The sequence below is a fragment of the Macaca thibetana genome, chromosome 12 (genome assembly GCF_024542745.1).
Source record: "Macaca thibetana thibetana isolate TM-01 chromosome 12, ASM2454274v1, whole genome shotgun sequence".
Lineage (NCBI taxonomy): Eukaryota > Metazoa > Chordata > Mammalia > Primates > Cercopithecidae > Macaca > Macaca thibetana.
Window position 1 is genome coordinate 41,564,619 of NC_065589.1, and position 21,157 is coordinate 41,585,775.

Below are 21,157 nucleotides of genomic sequence, written 5' to 3' on the forward strand. Positions count from 1 at the left end.
CTCACTTTTACTGCATAATTGTGATCTGAATAAAATTTCAAAGATTCTTTGTTAAGTCCTAGAGCCCAGGACAAAGCATAAATCTCATTTGCACTGAAGATCAGACACTTCCTTTCTTTCAGGATGCCACTCCCAGTATCAGAGGCAGAGAGTCCTCAAGATTCTGGCCCTAGTGTGGAATTAGCTAATTAATTTCAAGGGGAAATACCAGGTCCTGATTAAAATTCAGACTTCGGCCGGGCGCGGTGGCTCAAGCCTGTAATCCCAGCACTTTGGGAGGCTGAGACGGGCGGATCACGAGGTCACAAGATCAAGACCATCCTAGCTAACATGGTGAAACCCCGTCTCTACCAAAAAAATACAAAAAACTAGCCGGGCGAGGTGGCGGGCGCCTGTAGTCCCAGCTACTCGGGAGGCTGAGGCAGGAGAATGGCGTGAACCCAGGAGGCGGAGCTTGCAGTGAGCTGAGATCTGGCCACTGCACTCCAGCTCGGGCAACAGAGCAAGACTCCGTCTCAAAAAAAAATAAAAAAATAAAAATAAAAAATAAAATAAAATAAAATAAAAATAAAATTCAGACTTCACCTGGTTTGGCTGGAGAAGCGCAATCATGAAAGTTAAGAAAATGGAATATGTATATTAATATTGTCAAACCCAGGGTTTATGCAAAATTATCTTCATTTTCATATTAGCAACACGAATGAAGAAAGCATATGCAAGGATTTCATGAGACAACATAAATATCAAAGATTTTTTTCAGATGGTTCACTTCTGGAGTGATCTGATGCCTTCAAAAAAAGGGAAATCTCTTTTGTAATTTTATTTCTGAGTATAAAAATAATATACAAAGTGGCATGATGGTACTCGGGTGGCTGAGGCAGGAAAATTCCTTGAGCTTGAGAGTTCAGGACAAGCCTGGGCAATATAGCAAGACCACCATCTTTAAAGATATATGAATATATATATGTGTGTGTATATATATCTATATACTTAATATACAAGTATATATAAAGTATACTTATATATAAAGTATATATATAAATGTATATATTCTTATATATAAAAATGGCTGATATATATTCATATATAAAGATGGCTGTATATTCAGTTTTAAATATTCAATATATAAATATAAAAATTCAATATATAAATTCACAGTAGGAATTTAAAAATATGTGCAATTAGTTTTGAAGACTATTGTAACCAGCATGTGATGGCAAATTAGCTGAGCTGCTTTAGCAGAGCCTCTGTGCAGCTAAAATCATTCTTGAAATCATGGTACATCTTTATCCAAGCAGAAAATAAGTGGCTTCAATGGATAAGAAAATAAACTACTCCTCTCCAGAAATAACCCAAAGGGTATGCATGACTCAAAGTGCAATAGCATTTCCTCCATAGTCAAAGGGATCAATCACTTCTGATTGATAAGAAAAAGGTGGGAAGAACAGAGATCATTATAGAGAGAGGGAGAAACAAGTTGGAAACAAACAGCTTGGAGCCCTTAAAGTCATCAAAGGCCAGAACCTAGGGAGAGAGCCCCTAAAGAAACCGTCCTTTTGATTGAATTTGGGAAAAAAAAAAAAAAGTTTTTTATTAAAAACAGAGAAAAAAGAAACCATCCAGACCTTTGTGCTGGCTTCAGAGTTTAGAGTGTTAGCAGATGCTCCTTGCAACCCCCTGGAGACCAGGCTTGGTGCACCATCTGTGGCTCTGTTACCTAGAAAGAGAGGTACTCAGACTCCAAATATCTTCCCCAAGCACTCAGATTTCTTTACTGATAATTTTCGCATCTAATTCTGGAGAATTATGCTTCTCTCAAGGCCCTCCTGAGACAATTCAGCCACCATGCCTTTCCTGATAGGAGAAACTGATGTGTCTTCGCATTCCTTTTTGCTTTGTCTGGGTTGGAAACTATGCTGCTGGCAGGGATTGGGTGGGGAATTGATTAAGATTGCATGGATCAGCTCAAGGGTTCCAGGTCAAGTATGGTTGGGTTGAGTCAGCATTTATGTCACTGGATATAAAGAGGCTAGGTGGACCTCGAGAAGAAAAAAGAGGGAGACTGGGCATGGTGGCTCACGCCTATAATCCCAGCACTTTGGGAGGCCAAGACGGCAGATCGCTTGAGCCCAGGAGTTCGAGACCCCATCTCTAGAAAAAAAAAAAATACAAAAAATTAGCTGGGCATGGGGACACACACCTGTAGTCCCAGCTTCCTGGGACGTTGAGGTGGGAGGATCACCTGAGAGGTCAAGGCTGCCGTGAGCTATGATGGCACCACTGCACTCCAGCCTGGGCAACAGAGTGAGACCCTGCCTCAAAAAAAAAAAAAGAAAGAAAAGGAAAAAAGGGAAAAAGAAAGTTCCAGCTGGGCATCAGCTGAGGATCACACTGCTTTGAAGTGTTCCTGCCAGCTCCCTGATTCATCTGGATTCTGTCACAGAGAGAAAGTCAGCGATGGGTTATTTGTCACATGACACTAACAGGAAAATGTAACATCAAACAGTTTTCTTTTTCCATTCGCAGAAAATTTGTAGTAGAATCCACCAAATTCTGTCCTTGTCTCTGGGGCATGAGTTGGTTATTAACTACTGCTAAGGGTCAGTCCTCAGGCTGAGCAAGTCCATATTCCCCAGACCAGAAAACACAGCAAAAGGGATCCAAGCTTCAGTGGCTCAGAGCACCTATAAATCAATTCCTCCTTACCATGGGAGGAGGTAACGCTCCAGGGGAAGTCACGTCTAAATTTTGGAACCGCAGAATTGTAAAGCTGAAAGAAACTGCCTTATTCTTCAGAGGGGTGAAGCAGTCACCTGAGCTCACATAAATAGACAGTGGGAGAGCCTAGTCTTAGGAGAGTAAGCTCTGGAATCAGACTGCTGGGTTCAAATCCCAGCTTCGCTTCTTTTTAGCTGCAGTGCCTTTTAGCTGCAGTGCAAAGCACTAGATTTCATGGGTCTCAGTTTCCTCATCATTAGTGAGAATAACAGTAGTACCTACCTCCAGCGATTGGAGGGCTGAATGACATAATCCCTGGAATCTCTCTGAACAGTGCCTAGTACGTGACAAGTGCTTAACCTGGTCAATGTTATCAACATCATAGCACACAACCTCCATGTTAGGCAAAAAGAGAAATTGCTAGCAAAGCTGTGTGTCTTGGACTCTGAAGGATAATTTTCCAGAAAAATAAATAAATAAGGAATGGTCTGTGACAAACTTTCGATACCACAGAAAGACTTCGCCAAAGCCTGTTTGTTCATAAGCAGTTTAACCTGATGGCAGATTCTGGAATATTTTCCTAAGGTTATGGTTTCTGGGCAGGGATTCAGGGAACTAAGCACACTATCCTCAAGTCCCTCCTCTTGCTTCTTCTCTCCCTCTGAAGCAACATGTGGAACCACTCCATAGAGGACACGCGCCCAGACTGCACATTCTGCTGTCACTACTGGTCTGAAGGCTTCAGCCCTGCTGGGGACTGTTTCTGCTGCACAAAGGGTGACGTAATTCTGAACGGTGGAGGGAGAACAGCTGCCTGCAGTCTCTAGAATCTGCTATACTAGGCATTCAGAGCAGAAACCACCCAGCCCTCTCCATACTGCCATAGAAAAGCCTAGTATAATCCATGCATTCAATGTCTTGCCCTGAATTGGAATAAAAAATGAATTATTCATTATTTATAAAGTCTCTCTTCCAAGTCACCTTGAATTCCTTGGTATATATCAAATATGTCTATCCCTGCCATACTGATCTAAGTTGTAAAAAGTATATTAGAAACACCTACCATTACTCCTTGCATGCTTATCTTGCTGGGACTCCTCCTGCTGAGGAAAAAAAAAAAAGGCATAAAACATAGGAAATTCACACAGCATGAGGAACAAAAACTAGACTTGATGCAGGGAAGCACAGATATCTAATCCACAGTCATAGAAAAGGTCACTGGGCCAGTTGCGGTGGCTCATGCCTGTAATCCCAGCATTTTGGGAGGCCAAGGCAGGTGGATCACCTGAGGTCAGGAGTTTGAGACCAGCCTGACCAACATGGTGAAACTCTACCTCTACTAAAAATACAAAAATTAGCTGAGTGTGGTAGCGAACACCAGTAATCCCAGCTACTCAGGAGGCTGAGGCAGGAGAATCGCTTGAACCCAGGAGGCAGAGGTTGCAGTGAGCCGAGATGGCGGCACTGCACTCCAGCCTGGGTGACAGAGCAAGACTCTGTCTCAAAAGAAAAAAAAGAAAAGTTCTTTGGCAGGAAATGGGAAGAGAACCAACTCTCTCCATCCAAAGGAGAAGGTTCACAAAGACACACTGGCAAAAATACAGTGTGACATACACTCAAGGGTACTTATTCATTGCAGCATTATTTGCACTAAGGACTGGAAATAGCCTAATGTCCACTAATAGGAAGTGGTTGAAAAACCATGGTATGTCCACATAGTGGAGTAAGATGCCAAGGAAAGCCTCTATACCCTTCTCCAGGGGACGCTGTCATATGGAGAAAGCAAAATGAAATGGTATTTGAGTATACTACCTCTTTTGTAATAAAGGGAAGATATGGGTTGGATTTTCTTCAAAAGTAACAATAAGATAAATCAAAAAACAAATAAAAATGGTAATCGAGGCGGGGAGGAGAGGCAAGGATGCACTACTTTGGGCATATGTTAATGTTTTATATAATTTAATACAAAGTTAAAACAAAGTCTGAGACCCTGTCTTTTCTGCACCCTCCTCCCCATTCACCATTACCCCCTTCCCCCTACGACTCTCAGCCATCAGCCTGCAGCAGAAAGCCCCCAAGGGGACCTGACCAAGGTGTGGGGGAAGGGCTGCCCCTGACCTGTGTGAGGGGACTGACAAATCACCCCCAAGTTCCTGCGGATGCCTCCCTGCTCAAGCCCCCAGGTTTCGGAGCTGCACAATACTGTCATTTGCTCCCCCAGCTCTGGGGGAACAAATGCAAAGGAGACTTAGCTTCACTTTCCAAAAGGCTTCCTGCCTTTCTTTTCATAAGCAACTGTTCCCTTCCTGCAGAATCCTAGATTTCTTCTAAGCGGCAGACAAGGACCTGGCCAGACTGCCTTCTGGTTTTGTCCAGCAGTTGAGTGAGTCTTCTGGGACTAGGGGCAATGCAGACACAGCAGCAGGCTCTGCCCAGCCCCTCCAGGCCCTGGCTTTCCTTGATTTGTTCTTCCCTTGGCTGATAAAGTCAGCCAGAACACGGACTAGAAAAAAGATTTAAGGTCTAATCTGCGTTTCTTCTCCTGAGAATGTTGCATCCTCTGTTGACACCTCTCAAGTCTCTATGTCAGAGAGGAATGAATGAATGAATGAGTGAGTGAATGTCCCACAGCCTGGCCACACTCAATCATCTTTCAACTTCTTTTGATTGTTTTCAAGAGGAGTCCAATAGGGCCTTATAAAGAAGCAGGTGTTAGGTCTCCTCCATAAAGAGACATGCCTCTCCTTAAGAAAACGTTATGCCACACTCAAAAAAAAACTGATTTGGCCGGGCACGGTGGCTCACGCCTGTAATCCCAGCACTTTGGGGGCCGAGGCAGGTGGATCGCCTGAGGTCAGGAGTTCGAGACCAGCCTGGCCAACATGGTGAAACCCCATCTCTACTAAAACTACAAAAAATTAGCTGGGTCTGGTGGTACGTGCCTGTAATCCCAGCTACTTGGGAGGCTGATGCAGGAAAATCACTTGAACTTAGGAGGCAGAGGTTGCAGGGGGCCGAGAAAAAAATCAGTTCAATTTTTAAACATATTAGGAGATGTTGCTTAAAATTCAATGAGAGTTTCTTCTCACTGAGCCTAATTATTGGCAGTGTTTTTTTTAATTAAAAAAAAATCCTCAGGTGCTTAAGAAACATGAGACATTTCACCAAGTTTTATTTTATTCATCACTTGACGGAGAGGGAAAGGGCTGCCCAGATAACTTTTAAGACAGCTTCCAACCCTAAAAGTCTATGAAAACACATGAGGTGCTGTGCCCCAGTCCCCCTGCACTTCTAGTACCGCCACAACTATCCCCCAACTGCATGTGGCCGTGGCCAAGTCATCATCCCACGTCAGCAGAACCACAGCGCTTCAGAGGCCACAGCTGAGCCACGCCCCTTTAGAAACCACTGAATTTCTCAGTCAACAAGCAGAATCGTGTGTGTGTGTGTGTGTGTGTGTGTGTGTGTGTGTGTGTGTTTCTACATGCATGTCAGTATCAGAGCACAAAACTAGTTGAAAAAGTGGGTGGGAAGAGTTACATTTAGCAGACAATTTAACTTAGAATTAGGGAATCCTAAAATGTCAGTGCTGGAAAACCACATTTTAAAGAGCTTCTGGGATGACCAGGCACAGCAGCTCATGCCTGTAATTCCAGCACTTTGGGAGACTCGGGAGGGTGGATCACCTGAAGTCAACATGGTGAAATCCTGTCTCTACTAAAAATACAAAACAAATTAGCCAGGCATGGTGGGGGGTACCTGTAATCCCAGCTACTAGGGAAGTTGAGGCATGAGAATCATTTGAACCCGGGAGGCTAAGGTTGCATTGAGCCAAGATTGCACTCCAGCCTGAGTGACAGAGCGAGACTCCATCTCAAAAAAATTAATTAATTAATTAATTAAAATAATAAAGAGCTTCTGGGGGAGTAGGGAGGTGGGAAGGGGTTTGCAACTCTCTAAACGAAGCTATGCCCATGGCCAAGGATTGGCCCATAAATGTTGGTTTAATTGGATTACAGTAAAAGAATCAAGGGGAGCAGCCTCTCTCCCTCAATACCTCAATCAGATATCTAAGCGCTTTTCTAGGATTGGAATTAATTTAATCAAGGGCTATTTTCCTAGAGAAAAGAAATCAGTTTAAGATTTTATAAATAATTGCAATTCTGTCTTATTTCCCATTGGGGGAGATGGGGAATTCAAATGAACAAACTCACAGCAAGCAGGCGGAGGTGTTACCGTTTCTTTTAATTAAGGAGGTACTTAATCTCTGAAGATCACTTACAAAGTGCCCTCCCAAAGCTGAGAGTCCCTCAAATGGCTAAATACCTCCACCTGCCAAATGGGGTTCAGGGCAGAGCCACAGAGCAGGCCTCTCCCGGCTATGTCACGTCCTGATTGCCTGCATAGTCTTCAGGTGGGCATTTGCCCAGCCTTTGCCAAACTCCAGGAGCTACAGGTCATCTGGCCAGTTTCCACTGCCTCCTTCATTTAAAAAAACAAAAACACCTTCCTGGGGAGAAAGGAGGGTCCTTCTTTATAGTAGAATGCTGATAGCCAACGTACGAATGTGGAGAGAATACTGGAGTCAGAAAAGCATTGTTTTACAACCAACATGGTAAACGCTGGATCACACAAGAATCATCAGCGGACGCTCAATCTAGGGGGAAACTTTTCATGTGCAGCAGGATATTTACAGAATCTTAAAATGTCTCTCCAGCACTTGCTTATTAATTCTGTGGGGAAAAAATAGTAATTATATAAAATTAACTACAGAGTGATGATATTCAGAAAATATCTTGACTAAATAATCAAAACTAGCACCACAAATAGGGGGGCAGATGGACATGATGTATCTCCAGATGGGATGCCCTGAGAAAGACACAAACATCACTTCGGTGATATTCTGGCCAGAATGTACAGCTTGAATCTAATTATGAGGAAACACCACATGTACCAAAGATAAGGAAAATTCTATTTAATGAAAGGTGGGAGGAGTGACTGCATTTTTCAAAAGTCTCGATGGCATAAAAGAGGAAATTAAATGTCATAACAGCTGTGGAAATGTTCAAGATTAAAGGAGACTAGGCCGGGCATGGTGGATCACGTCTGTAATCCCAGCACTTTGGGAGGCTGAGGAGGGCAGATCATTTAGGTCAGGAGTACGAGACCAGCCTGGCCAACATGGTGAAACCCCATCTCTACTAAAAATACAAAAATTAGCCGAACATGGTGGTGCACACCTGTAATCTCAGGTACTTGGGAGGCTGAGGCATAAGAATTGCTTTAACCTGGGAGGTGGAGGTTATAGTGAGCCGAAATCATGCCACTCTACTTCAGCCTGGGTGACAGAGTGAGACTCAGTTTAAAAAAAAAAAGATTAAAGGAGACTAAAGGATCATGACAACTAAATACAATATTGTATTGCATTATATTGTATTTTTAATTTTTATTATTTTCTTTTAGAGAGGGTCTCACTATGTTGCCCAGGCTCACCTTGAACTCCTGGCCTCAAGTGGTCCTCCCACCTCGGCCTCCCAAAGTGCTGGGATTACAGGTGTGAGCCACCACACCCAGCCTTGTGTTGTATTTATATAGGATCCTATGTGGAATTTTGTACCAGATGGTTTAAAAACTGTCAAGGACATTATTGGGTTCAACAGACAAAATTGGAATATGGACCATTGATTTGATAAAAGTATTATATTAGCATAACTTTACTGGCATTGATAATTGTGTCATAACTCTGTAAAAGAATATCCTTATTATTAGGAAATACACACCAAAATATTTAGGAGTAGGCCGGGCGTGGTGATTCATGCCTGTAATCCCAGTACTTTGGGAAACTGAGGCAGGCGGATCACGAGGTCAGGAGATCCAGACCATCCTGGCTAACATGGTGAAACCCTGTCTTTACTAAAAAATACAAAAAATTAGCCGGGCATGGTGGCGGTCGCCTGTAGTCCCAGCTACTCAGGAGGCTAAGGCAGGAGAATGGCGTGAACTCAGGAGGCAGAGCTTGCAGTAAGCCAAGATCACGCCACTGCACTCCAGCCTGGAAGACAGAGCGAAGACTCCATCTCAAAAAAAAAAAAAAAATTTAGGAGTAAAAGGCCACTTATACTTACTCTCAAAAAGTTCAGAATGTATGCAACTTACTCTCAAAAAGTTCAGAAAAAAATTATGTGTGTGTGGAGAGAGAGGGAGAAAGAGAGAGCAAGTGTGAGTGAATGCACAAAAATAATAAAGCAAATGGGGTAAAACACCAACAACAGGTAGGTAAATCTAGGAAAACAGTACATAGGTATTCTTTGTATTATTCACATTCTTGCAACTTTTCTATAAAATTGAAATTATTTTTAAATCTAAAAATTGTAACTGTAAAAATATCAGACCATGACAGTAGTAAAGAAGACATAAAATAATTTTTAAGAATAAAAAATAAAGGCCAGGCACAGTGGCTCACACCTGTAATCCCAGCACTTTGGGAGGCCAAGGTGGGCATATCACTTGAGGTCAGGAGTTCGAGACCAGCCTGGCCAACACAGTGAAACCCTGTCTCTATTAAAAATACAAAAATTAGCCAGGTGTGCTGGTGCATGCCTGTAATCCCAGCTGCTTGGGAGGCTGAGGCAGGAGAACCGCTTGAACCTGGGAGTTAGAGGTTGCAGTGAGCCATGATCCCACCACTGCACTCCAGCCTGGATGACGCGTGAGACTCCGTCTCAAAAAAAAAAAAAAAAAAAAAGGATTAAAAATAAAACTTCTACAAACAACTGAATTAGAAAATGAACAAAGGACTTAGACATTTCTCTAAAGAAGATATACAAATGGCCAAAAAGCACATGAGAAGATGCTCGACAGCCCTAGTCATTAAGGAAAGCAAATCAAAACCACAAGGAAATAGGGCCTCACTTCCATTAGGATGCCTACTATCAAAAATGAAAGAAAATAATACGTCTTGGTGAGGAAGTGTTGCTGAGGATGTGTGCACAGTTGGTGGAAATGTAAAATGGTACAGTCACTGTGGAAAATAGAATGAAGGTTCCTCAAAAAATTGAAAATAGAATGACTATATAATCCACCATTTCCACTTATGGGTACAAACACAAAAGAATTGAAAGCAGCATCTCAAAGAGATATTTTTACACCGACATTCATAGCAGCATTATTAAAAATAGTCAAAAGGTGGCAGCAGCCCAAGAGTCCATCAATGGATGAGTGGATAACAAAATGGAGTACAGTAAGTCCTCACTTAGAGTCATCAGTAGGTTCTTGGTAACTCCGACTTTAAGTGAAACAATGAACTGTATGCTATAGAAACTTAACTCTTAGGGTTTTTTGTTATCGTTTTTTGAAACAGGGTCTCCCTTTGTCACCCAAGCTGGAGTGCAGTGATGCAATCTCAGCTCACTGCAACCTCCACCTCCCAGGTTCAAGCTATTCTTGTGCCTCAGTCTCCCAAGTAGCTGGGATTACAGGTGTGCGCCACCACGCCCGGTTAATTTTTGTATTTTTAGTAGAGATGGGGTTTCACCATGTTGGCCAGGCTAGTCTCGAACTCCTGGCCTCAAGTAAGCCGCCTGCCTTGGCCTCTCAAAGTGCTGGGATTGGAGGTATGGGTCACCATGACTGGCCAACTCTTGATTATATCAATTAGCCTATGGTAAAATTGGTTTCATTATGTAGTATGTGGCTGGGCGTGGTGGTACATGGCTGTAATCTCAGCACTTTGGGAGGGTAAGGCGGGAGGATTGCTTGAGCCCAAGAGTTTGAGATCAGCCTGGACAACAAAGCGAAACCCCACCTCTACAAAAAAATTTAAAATAAAAATAAATACATTATACAGTATGCTATCACTTAAAGTCAGTTTCCAAAAATCTATCAACCTTGTAAATGAGGACTTACTATATATACACACAGTGGAATATTATTCAGCCTTTAAAAAGGAAGGAAATTCTGAGATATGCTACAACTTGGATGAACCCTGAAGACTTTACACTAAGTGAAATAAGCTAGTCACAAAAAAACAAATACTGTATGATTCTACTTATATGAGGTACCCTGAAAAGTCAAATTTATAGACAGAGAAAGTAGAACCGTGGTTTCCAGGGGTTGGAGGGAAGGAGAAAATGAAAAGTTATTGTTTAATGGGTACAAAGTTTTACTAAAAGATGATTAAAAAGTTCTGGGATGGATGGTGGTAATGTCTGCACAACAATGTGAAGGTGTTTAACATTACTGAACTGTATACTTAAAATTGATTAAGATGGTAAATTTTGTTACGTGTATTTTACCACAATTGAAAACAAAAAACAAAAAATTTCCCAGACCAAGCTAACTCATTGATGCTGACAGATGTTGGCAAAGAAATTACCCAAGTCTGCTGGAGGAACCACAGATCCCAGGGAAGACTGTCACATATCTCCCAAGGATCATGATCACATTGTGAGGAACAGATTGCAAATTCTCCCAACGTTTCCCCTTCCACCCGTCCTTTCAGAGCGGAGCACCACAGAAACCAGAAACCCTTGCCCTCTGGGTTGTCCAGCTACATGCTTGGCAAACCTCTTGTTCAATACAGTAAGAATTTCAAAACAGTAACAGCAGAACATTAAACAAAGCTCTGTACTTGAACTCTGGAATTACTATCAGGCGCCCTGTACTCCATAGATTATATGTCCCTAAAGCTGGCTCTAATTGCATCCCACAGATAAGAACAGAGGAACCATTTCAGAGCAACTCAAGGGTGTGTGGAGTCAGTTCAGACTAACTAGTGAGAGCTCAAACTAACTAGTTCTCACTAGCCGGCTAGTGTCAGTCAATTGTTAAATTTTCAGAAAATGTGCACTCTGGTTGATATCATGTTGTTTACTTGCAATCACCATGGCGAGAGCATTTACAGTAAATGGTACAAACCGGGGCCAATCTCTCTTTTTCTTTTTGGGGGGTGGGAGGGGGGGTTGGAGGGTGGAGCCGGTTGTTAAACATTGACCAGCACACCACTGAACCTACCGGTAAGGCTTCCAAGAATGTTTTAATGTCTGTTTGGGAAACTAGTTCTTCCTCTCCTTGATACAATGACTCAGCTTCCTTGTCTACAGGAGGTGTCGCTATCTGGGCAGCTGAAAATAAAATCACAGACAGGAAAATAAAAATTACCTTCTGACTAGTAGCAATCCAAAATAACCAGCCATCAAAAGCTGCCATCAAAAATAATTATTTTGAAGAGAATTGTAAATTTTTTTTTTTTTTTTGAGTCAGGGTTTCGCTCCTGTTGCCCAAGCTGGAGTGCAATGGCATGATCTCGGCCCACTGCAACCTCTGCCTCCCAGGTTCAACCAATTCTCCTGCCTCAGCTTCCTGAGTAGCTGCAATTACAGGCACGCCACCATGCCCGGCTAATTTTTTGTATTTTTAGTAGAAATGTGGTTTCACCATGTTAGCCAAGCTGGTCTCGAACTCCTGACCTCAGGTGATCCACCCGCCTCGGCCTCCCAAAGTGCTGGGATTACAGGCGTGAGCCACTGCGCCCAGTCTGAGAATTGTAAATTTCTCATTGCATTTGCTTATGGAAGCCTACATATATACCCAGAAAAAAAAATGTGTAAATTTATAAATTATTTTTATTCCTTGTATTGTTTTATTTTCTTTTCTATTGTTTTTGTTATTTTATAATTTTATTAGTTCCTTAAAATTACTATATATTTACTAAATCGTATTTCAAAACTTATTGTTGTTTTAAGCTGCTAAAAAAAAAAAGTTATAGTGCTTAATGTACCAGATAATTGCCAAGTAGAGATTTCAAAAGCATTGTCTCAAAAAATAGTATCAGAATTCAGGCTATAATAGCGAACAAAGAAAGAAGGAAAGGAGGGTAAAAAGAATGTAAGAAAAAAGAAAATCCATTTAAAAGTGGTAATTATATAAAAATGTTATAGCCATAAAATGATTTCTAAGGGACCATTAATAAAAACGATCTATATCTGTATTATTAATATATTCATGAAAATGTCAGCTATAGCCGGGCATGGTGGCTCATGCTTGTAATCCCAGCACTTGGGAGGCCGAGGTGGGTGGATCACTGGAGGTCAGGAGTTCAAGACCATCCTGGCCAACATGGCAAGACTCTGTCTCTACTAAAAATACAAAAATTAGCTTGGCGTGGTGGCAGAGACACCTGTAATCTCAGCTACTCAGGAGGCTAAGACAGAAGAATCGCTTGAACCTAGGAGGCAGAGGTTGTGGTGAGCCGAGATCGTCATTGCACTCCAGCCTGGGCAACAAGAGTGAAACTTCATCTCAAAAAAAAAAAAAGTCAGCTATATTATGTGGGGGGAAAAGCAAGTTTTAGAATATGATTAGCATGGTCTTTGTTAAAAATATACGTGTCTCTCTGTGTGTGTGTATGTAATATCTCTGTACACTTACAATTGTTTCTATATAGAAGGAAATCAATAAGTATATATTCCAAACAGTGGTTATCTTTGGGAAATGGGTTAGTAATAGAAAAAGAAGAAAAGGAGAAAGACTTTTACCTTCTACACTCTATGTTGCTTTAATTATTTGAATTTTTATTTAATTTTATTATAATTATGTACCTTATTTTAATAATAAATTAAAAATACTAGGCTGGGCGAGGTGGCTCATGCCTGTAATCTCAGGACTTTGGGAGGCCAAGGCAGGTAGATCACGAGGTCAGTAGTTTGAGATCAGCGTGGCCAACATGGTGAAACCTTGTCTCTACTAAAAATACAAAAATTAACTGGGTGCGGTGGTGCATGCCTGTAATCCCAGCTACTCGGGAGGCTGAGGCAGGAGAAGAATTGCTTAAACCTGGGATGGGGAGGTTGCAGTGAGCTAAGACCGTCCCACTGCACCGCAGCCTGGGGAGAGTAAGAGTCTGTCTCAAGAAAATACCAAAGCAAACACCAAGGCTCAAGATAACTTAGAAAGTTAGCCAGGTGGTCCTTAAACAAAGCCAGTGTCCTCGCTTGGACTTTGGATCACACACACTTACAGGAAAGTCTAAACTCTGCACACCTACTCTTTTCAGTCCTTTAGACTTTCATCTTAACAGCAGAACTAGGCTCAAACTCTTAGAACTAAAGAAAGTCAATATTAAAATATCAATAATGATTGACACCCAAAAGAGATCACACACAGGTAGGTTATAGAAAAGAAAAATCAAAATTAGAATTCTGCTGATATAAAGCTCAGTCCTGGGCCAGGCTCAGTGGCTCACGCCTATAATTCCAGCACAGATCACTTGAGGTCAAGAGTTCAAGACCAGCCTGGCCAACATGGTGAAACCCTGTCTCCATTAAAAATACAAAAATTAGCTGGGCATGGTGGCAGGCATCTGTAATCCCAGCTACTCAGGAGGCTGAGGCAGAAAAATCGCTTGAACTTGGGAGGCGGAGGTTTCAGTGAGCCAAAATCATGCCACTGCACTCCAGCCTGGGTGACAGAGCAAGACTCCATCTCAAATAAAAATAAAAATAACAAAGCTCAGGCCAGGCACGGTGGCTCACGCGTGTAATCCCAGCACTTTGGGAGGCCGAGGTGGGCGGATCGCGAGGTCAGGAGATTGAGACCATCCTCGCTAACTCGGTGAAACCCCATCTCTACTAAAAATACAAAAATTAGCCGGGCGTGTTGGCGAGTGCCTGTAGTCCCAGCTACTCAGGAGGCTGAGGCAGGAGAATGGTGTGAACCCGGGAGGCGGAGCTTGCAGTGAGCTGAGATCACACCACTGCACTCCAGACTGGGTGACAGAGCGAGACTCCGTCTCAAAAAATAAAAATAAAACAACAAATTTCAGTCTTCAAGACTCACTGAGGCAAATGTAACCAACTACATAGAAGCTAGTGTGTCTTCTTTAGAATTTAAGTATCCAAAATAATATGACCACTTGCCCTTTGTTTACTTCATATGGGATATGACATTACAGAAAAATGACAATGTGTTTAGAAAAAAACTCAGAGCTCATGTGAGGATTTGAAATGTTCTTTCCATATCAACCTTCTGCTTTCTCATTTGATAATTTGATGATAGAAAGAACTGTTTTTATTCTTCATAACTTAAATTATGCATTTATTCATCATTTTATTGCTTGAGATTTTATCAATTTGACAACAGTATATTTTGCTCCTCAACTCATTCTGTGTTAACCAAATTCTTAGAGAGACGTTTCCTCTTAGCTAGTTTCATTTTCAACCAAAGAAATCTGCACACTAGAGTCACTCACTGAACTAAATTAAGGGTGTGGCATAAAAGTTTCATGAATATACTCATGCGTTTTTATGTATAGCTCTTGTTTAACAGTGGAGAAATTGACTCAGAAAAACACAGATATTTAGCGTATTGACACGTGGTGAGGCAGCCAGGTTTGACTTCTGCCCTGTGCTTCTACCTGTATAAAATATCACAGCAGAACTATCTTTATCAGACAGACTTGAAAAAAAAAAAGAAACCCACAAGAAAATAAAGTTCTTCTTTGATAGTAGTTTCTGAGAATGTGAGGTCTTCCTGACTTTTCTCTCTGAGAGAGTCATAGTAGCCACATGTATTGAATGCTTACTCCACGTCAGACATGCATTTTACAGAAACTATCTCCTTCAAACCTCACAAAAACCTAGGAGGTTGGTACTATTATTATGCCCACTTTACAGATGGGGAAAGTGAGACATAGAAAAGCCAAAAAAGTACCACTGCACCACTAGTCAGCGGAGTCCTGGCCATCCGACTCCATAGACTCCACTCTCACCCCATGCTATCCTGCCTTCTTTTTCATGTTATTTGGGTTAAAACAAAATTCCCTATACTCTCACTCCCATATTAGAATCAGAAAAAGACATTTGTCTAAAACTACTTCCCTGCACTGAAATATAAGTTCCAAGAGGGCAGGAGCTTTGTTCTGTACTTTGCTATACCCCCAACTTCTAAAGCAGTGCCTAGTACAACATATGAACTCAACCAATATGTGTTGAAAGAACAAAGGGGGAGATTTCTGGCTTTCCTAGCAGAATATTATCGGAATGATGAGTAAATATCACACACGGGTGAGGAGCGGTGGCTCACACCTGTAATCCCAGCATTTTGAAAGGCCGAGGTGGGTGGATCACTTGAGGTCAGGAGTTCAAGACCAGCCTGGCCAACATGGTGAAACCCTGTCTCTACTAAAAATACAAAAATTAGCCAGGCATGGTGGCAGGCTCCTGTAATTCCAGCTACTCGGAAGGCTGAGGCAGAAGAATCACTTGAACCCAGGAGGTGGAGGTTTCAGTGAGCCAAGATCACACCACTGCACTCCAGCCTGGGACACAGAGTGAGTGAGACTCTGCCTCAAAACAAAACAAACAAACAAACAAAACATCATGCATGGCCAATTGCTTTAAGAATTTCCATGGGGCCAGGCATGGTGGCTCAAGCCTGTAATCCCAGCACTTTGGGAGGCCGAGATGGGCGGATCATGAGGTCAGGAGATTGAGACCATGCTGGCTAACACGGTGAAACCCCATCTCTACTAAAAAATACAAAAAACTAACCGGGCGAGGTGGCGGGCACCTGTAGTCCCAACTACTTGGGAGGCTGAAGCAGGAGAATGGCGTGAACCCGGGAGGCGGAGCTTGCAGTGAGCTGAGATCCGGCCACTGCACTCCAACCTGGGCGACAGAGCGAGACTCCGTCTCAAAAAAAAAAAAAAAAAGAATTTCCATGGTCTGGTCCAAGTTAGCAAGCACAAGCTACTTACCTTTTTCTCTTTTGTATTTCTCTATGTTTCTCAAAAGTTTAGGTACAACCATTTTGCAGAGGTCCTCCAAGCATGTCAGATTATCTTCATCTATTTTATCTTGTTTCTCTAGAAGTGCCAGGAAACTCAGGGAGGTCTACAAGAGAATCAATAGAGTTACATTTACTTGCCTACTGATTATCCACTCACTCAGATGTTACCTGCATGGCCAGTAGGCACTAGGTTTTGCACTGATAAATAAGATATAACAGCATCTGCCCTCAAGTTGCTCAGGGGTGTAGGGGAAGAGGCGTTACCAAGCAAATCTGTATACAATCTATATTAATACCAGATACCAAATATATATAACTCTATGCAACAGGGACAGTGCTTGCTGTATATTAACAGCACAACAACTGATTGAGTAGATACTATTATATTCCCCATTTTAAAGATGAAATAATTGAAGCACAAAGAAGTTCCAGTAACTTGCCCAAGGTCACAAAGCTAATTAATGGCAGAGCTGGTACAATCTGATGCCAAAGTCTATTTTATTAACCACTGAACTCTAAGTCACAGCTTTAAGTGATACTGATTAGGAAACCAGCAAAAGAGGGACACCAAAGAAATGAGGGGAAAATGTTTTGAAAGAATTTTATATTTGGTATTTTAAAAGAAAAAGAATTTTCTGAAACAAAAAATCACAATTTGGCTAGTATTTTTTTTTTTTTTTTTTTTTTTCGAGACGGAGTCTCACTCTGTCTCCCAGGCTAGAGTGCAGTAGTAAAATCTTGGCTCACTGCAACCTCCACCTCCATTCAAACCATTCTCCTGCCTCAGCCTCCTGAGTATCTGGGATTACAGGCTCATGCCACCACACCCGGCTAATTTTTGTATTTTTAACAGAGACAGGGTTTCAACATGTTGGCCAGACTGGTCTTGAACTACTGACCTCAGGTGATCTGCTCGCCTTGGCCTCCCAAAGTGCTGGGATTACAGGCATGAGCCACCTGCCAGGCCAGAAACTCGTATCTTGACAACATCCTACCAGGAGGAATAAAGGGCTAGGATGTGATTACAGAAGCAATGATGGAAATTCATTATACTTTCTAAAAGTTTATTAGATATTTAGTACATCACACACACACACACACACACACACACACACACACACACACACACACACACACTTAAATGGGACCTGGACATTAGCTTAACACCACTCTGGTGAACACTAGCAGCAAACATCCGAAAGCTCTTTTTTTGCTTGTTTGCTAAAGAGTAAGTTCGGGTGTGGTTTCCTTTAGACTCAACGTTCTATGCTGATTGCTGTGCTGAGAACGGATTTCCTGACAGTTGTGAGATCTCTCAGGACATGTGTAGGCCAGCTATACTGCTTACATTTCTATGAAAGCTATCAAAGAGAAAGCCAAGAACGTCCCTCAAAGGCAAGGTTATTTGTGCTCCCCCAGAGAGACCGTATGAATTTAGAACCTTTCCGTTTTGGCTGAGAGGTGTTCAGGCCCTTTTCCAATGGCAGGTAAGTAATTTATTTCTGTGATAAGGTCTTTTGCAATTGCAGTTGCAGATAATGCAGCCTCACTGAGCCCTGGTGTGGAAACATCTGTGTTGCTTAAAGACTGTCCTTTACACACTTCCAATGGCTGGCCTAATTGCAAAATCCAATACAGATCAACCTGAATTATCTGAGGTGTGTAACTCAGCCACAATTTTGACATGAAGAATGAGATCTCCCCACCCCCCAAACAACAACAACAAAAAAGCTGAGATCATTTGGAATCCAAAGAGGAAATGCGGTTTTCCTGAATTTGACCTGGTAACATCACAGTTCCATGCCACAGCTAAGCAAAACAGTTATGTTTCCTTTTACTAGTACTGAGAAAAACAAAATCAACTGGCCACCTGAGCATGTGCATTTGATTATTTAAAAGCTATTTTAGTAGGGGAAAGATGTTTGGAATGCTACTAACCATAAAAATAATTCTGGCCGGGCGCAGTGGCTCACGCCTGTAATCCTAGCAATTTGGGAGGCTGAGGCAGGTGGATCACTTGAGGTCAGGAGTTCGAGACCAGCCTGGCCAACATGGTGAAACCCCACCTCTACTAAAAATACAAAAATTAGCTAGGTGTGGTGGCAGGCGCCTGTAATCCCAGCTACTTGGGAGGCTGAGGCAGGAGGATCGCTTGAACCCAGGAGGCAGAGGTTGCAGTGAGCCGAGATGGCACCATTGCACTCCAGACTGGGCAACAAGAGTGAAAGTCTGTCTAAAAATAATGATAATAATAATAATTCTGTAGCCACAGATGTCTTCAAGTAGAGTTCTAGAACCTCTGCAAGCAAAAGAGAGGAAAAAAACATTTTCCAGCTTTTCTTGTTTGAAAACTAACAGTGTTTCGAATATCAGAGATTGCTTTAACAAATGACCTTTCTCTCATCCCTCATCCCCCACCTCATATTGTTCAGAGAGTCCCTAACATAGGACGGGGTATAACAATAAAAAGTGGTCTCATTTTTATGTGTAAACCTAAACACTGGAAAATTTGTGAGTGGATGCCTTGACTTGGGAGAGAATGTTATCAAAACCACCTGGAGCACTTGTCAAACTACAGGAATCTCCTCTGACTTTGAGAAATTCTGTATTTAAGGTATAACGCTACCATTTTAGCAGGTAATTGCTTTGCACCACTGCAAACGTGGGCACTGAAATTTTATGGCAAAAGCAGAATATCCTTACAATGCTTTATAAAAAAAATTCCCTAAAACAAAACCGCCTGATTTTTAAAATTCTCCAAGAATTACTGAACCTTTAGGTTGTGGGTGTGTGTGCGTATTTGTAAACACATGTGTATGTATGTAGTGTGTATACATATATTTACCCAAGAGCGATGAGCCTGCCAGCATCTAGTTTATGGTCTTGCCATGACATCTGTCATTAAAAGAAGCCAGGGCTTTTGGGAGAAATGAGAGATTCCAGGACTGGGCAGAAAATATACAAGAAGAACCTGGGATATTTTTGCCAGATAGTAAAGAAGCCATCAAAGACTACTAAGGTCATGTCAAAATGACTTAGGAACCAAACTGAAGACTCATCCCCTGGGAAAAAATGGGACAACTGAACTTTTTTTTCTTTTCTTTTCTTTTTTTTTTTTGAGACAGGGTCTCACTCTGTTGCCCAGGCTGGAGTGCAATGGCACAACCATTGCTCACTGCAGCCTTGAATTCTCTGGGCTCAAGTGATCCTCCCATGTCCGCCTCCTGAGGAGCTGGGACTACAGGTGCACACCACCATGCCCAGCTAATTTTTGTATTTTTTGTAGAGACCGGGTTTTGTCATGTTGCCCAGTCTAGTCTCAAACACCTGAGGCTCAAGTGACCTGTCCACCTCCACCTCCCAAAGTGCTGGGATTACAGGCATGAGCCACCATGTCCAGCCTCAGTATGAACTTCAGTAAGGATAATAATTGCAATAGGTTGAAATACCTCACATATGTTTAAATCCATGAGTTTAAATTTATATATATTTTGTAATGGGTCACCTGCGGAGAATGATAAGAAACCAATTAACTTAAAAACTGGATAACTAGGTGGAGCACAGTGGTTCACGCCTGTAATCCCCAGCACTTTGGGAGGCTGAGGCAGGTAGATCACTTGAGGTCAAGAGTTTGACACCAGCCTGGCCAAATGAAACCCCATCTCTACTAAAAATTCAAAAATTAGACAGGTATGGTGGTGCATGTTTGTAATCCCAGATATTCAGGAGGCTGCGGCAGGAGAATCACCTGAATCTGGGAGGCAGAGGTTGCAGTGAGCCAAGATCACACCACTGCACTCCAGCCTGGGTGACCAAGAGAGACTCCATCTCAGAAAAAAAAAAAAAAAAAAAAAAAAAAAAAAAAAAAAAAAAAAAAAAAAAAAACTAGATAACTAAACAAAAAGAATCAGGGATTTACCTATAAGCTGTATCACTGGGTAACCAAATAATGGATGAGAGGAAAATGAAATGATAGAATTCTAATAACTGGCCAGGTGCAGTGGCTCACACTTGTAATCCCAGCACTTTGGGAGGCTGAGGCGGGTGGATCACGTAAGGTCAGGAGTTCCAGACCAGCTTAGCCAATATGGTGAAACCCCATCTCTATTAAAAATACAAAAAGTTAGCCGGGTGTGGTGGCAGGCTCCTGTAATCCCAGCTACTCGGGAGGCTGAGGCAGGAGAATCGCTTGAATCCAGGAGGCAGAGGTTGTAGTGAGCTGAGATCGTGCCATTGCACTCCAGCCTAGGTGACAAGAGTGAGAGTCCATCTCAAAAAAAAAAAAAAAGCCGGGCGCGGTGGCTCACGCCTGTAATCCCAGCACTTTGGGAGGCCGAGGCGGGCGGATCACAAGGTCAGGAGATCGAGACCACGGTGAAACCCCGTCTCTACTAAAAATACAAAAAATTAGCCGGGCGCGGTTGTGGGCGCCTGTAGTCCCAGCTACTCGGGAGGCTGAGGCAGAAGAATGGCGTGAACCCGGGAGGCGGAGCTTGCAGTGAGCCGAGATCGCGCCACTGCACTCCAGCCTGGGCGACAGAGCGAGACTCCGTCTCAAAAAAAAAAAAAAAAAAAAAAAAATTCTAATATCTCCATTTTTGCAACCCCTCAAAATTCAATATATAAACTGGTTGAACATCAACAGTTGCTAATA

At 42.3% G+C, this 21,157-nt stretch overlaps 2 protein-coding genes across 2 annotated transcripts in view; one reads left to right on the plus strand and one right to left on the minus strand.

Moving 5' to 3' along the window:
* The window catches only part of PPIL3 (peptidylprolyl isomerase like 3), a 448,181-nt gene that overhangs the window by 106,668 nt on the left and 320,356 nt on the right, over positions 1–21,157 (plus strand). The gene's annotated exons all lie outside the window — the stretch shown is intronic.
* The window catches only part of CASP10 (caspase 10), a 41,901-nt gene that overhangs the window by 15,200 nt on the left and 5,544 nt on the right, over positions 1–21,157 (minus strand). The window contains exons 4-7 of the mRNA XM_050750632.1: positions 16,472–16,607; positions 11,731–11,840; positions 3,782–3,821; positions 1,626–1,717 (exon numbers count right to left, since the gene is read on the minus strand). Coding sequence (XP_050606589.1) covers positions 1,626–1,717; positions 3,782–3,821; positions 11,731–11,840; positions 16,472–16,607 — 378 coding nt within the window. The remainder of the gene's footprint in view (positions 1–1,625; positions 1,718–3,781; positions 3,822–11,730; positions 11,841–16,471; positions 16,608–21,157) is intronic.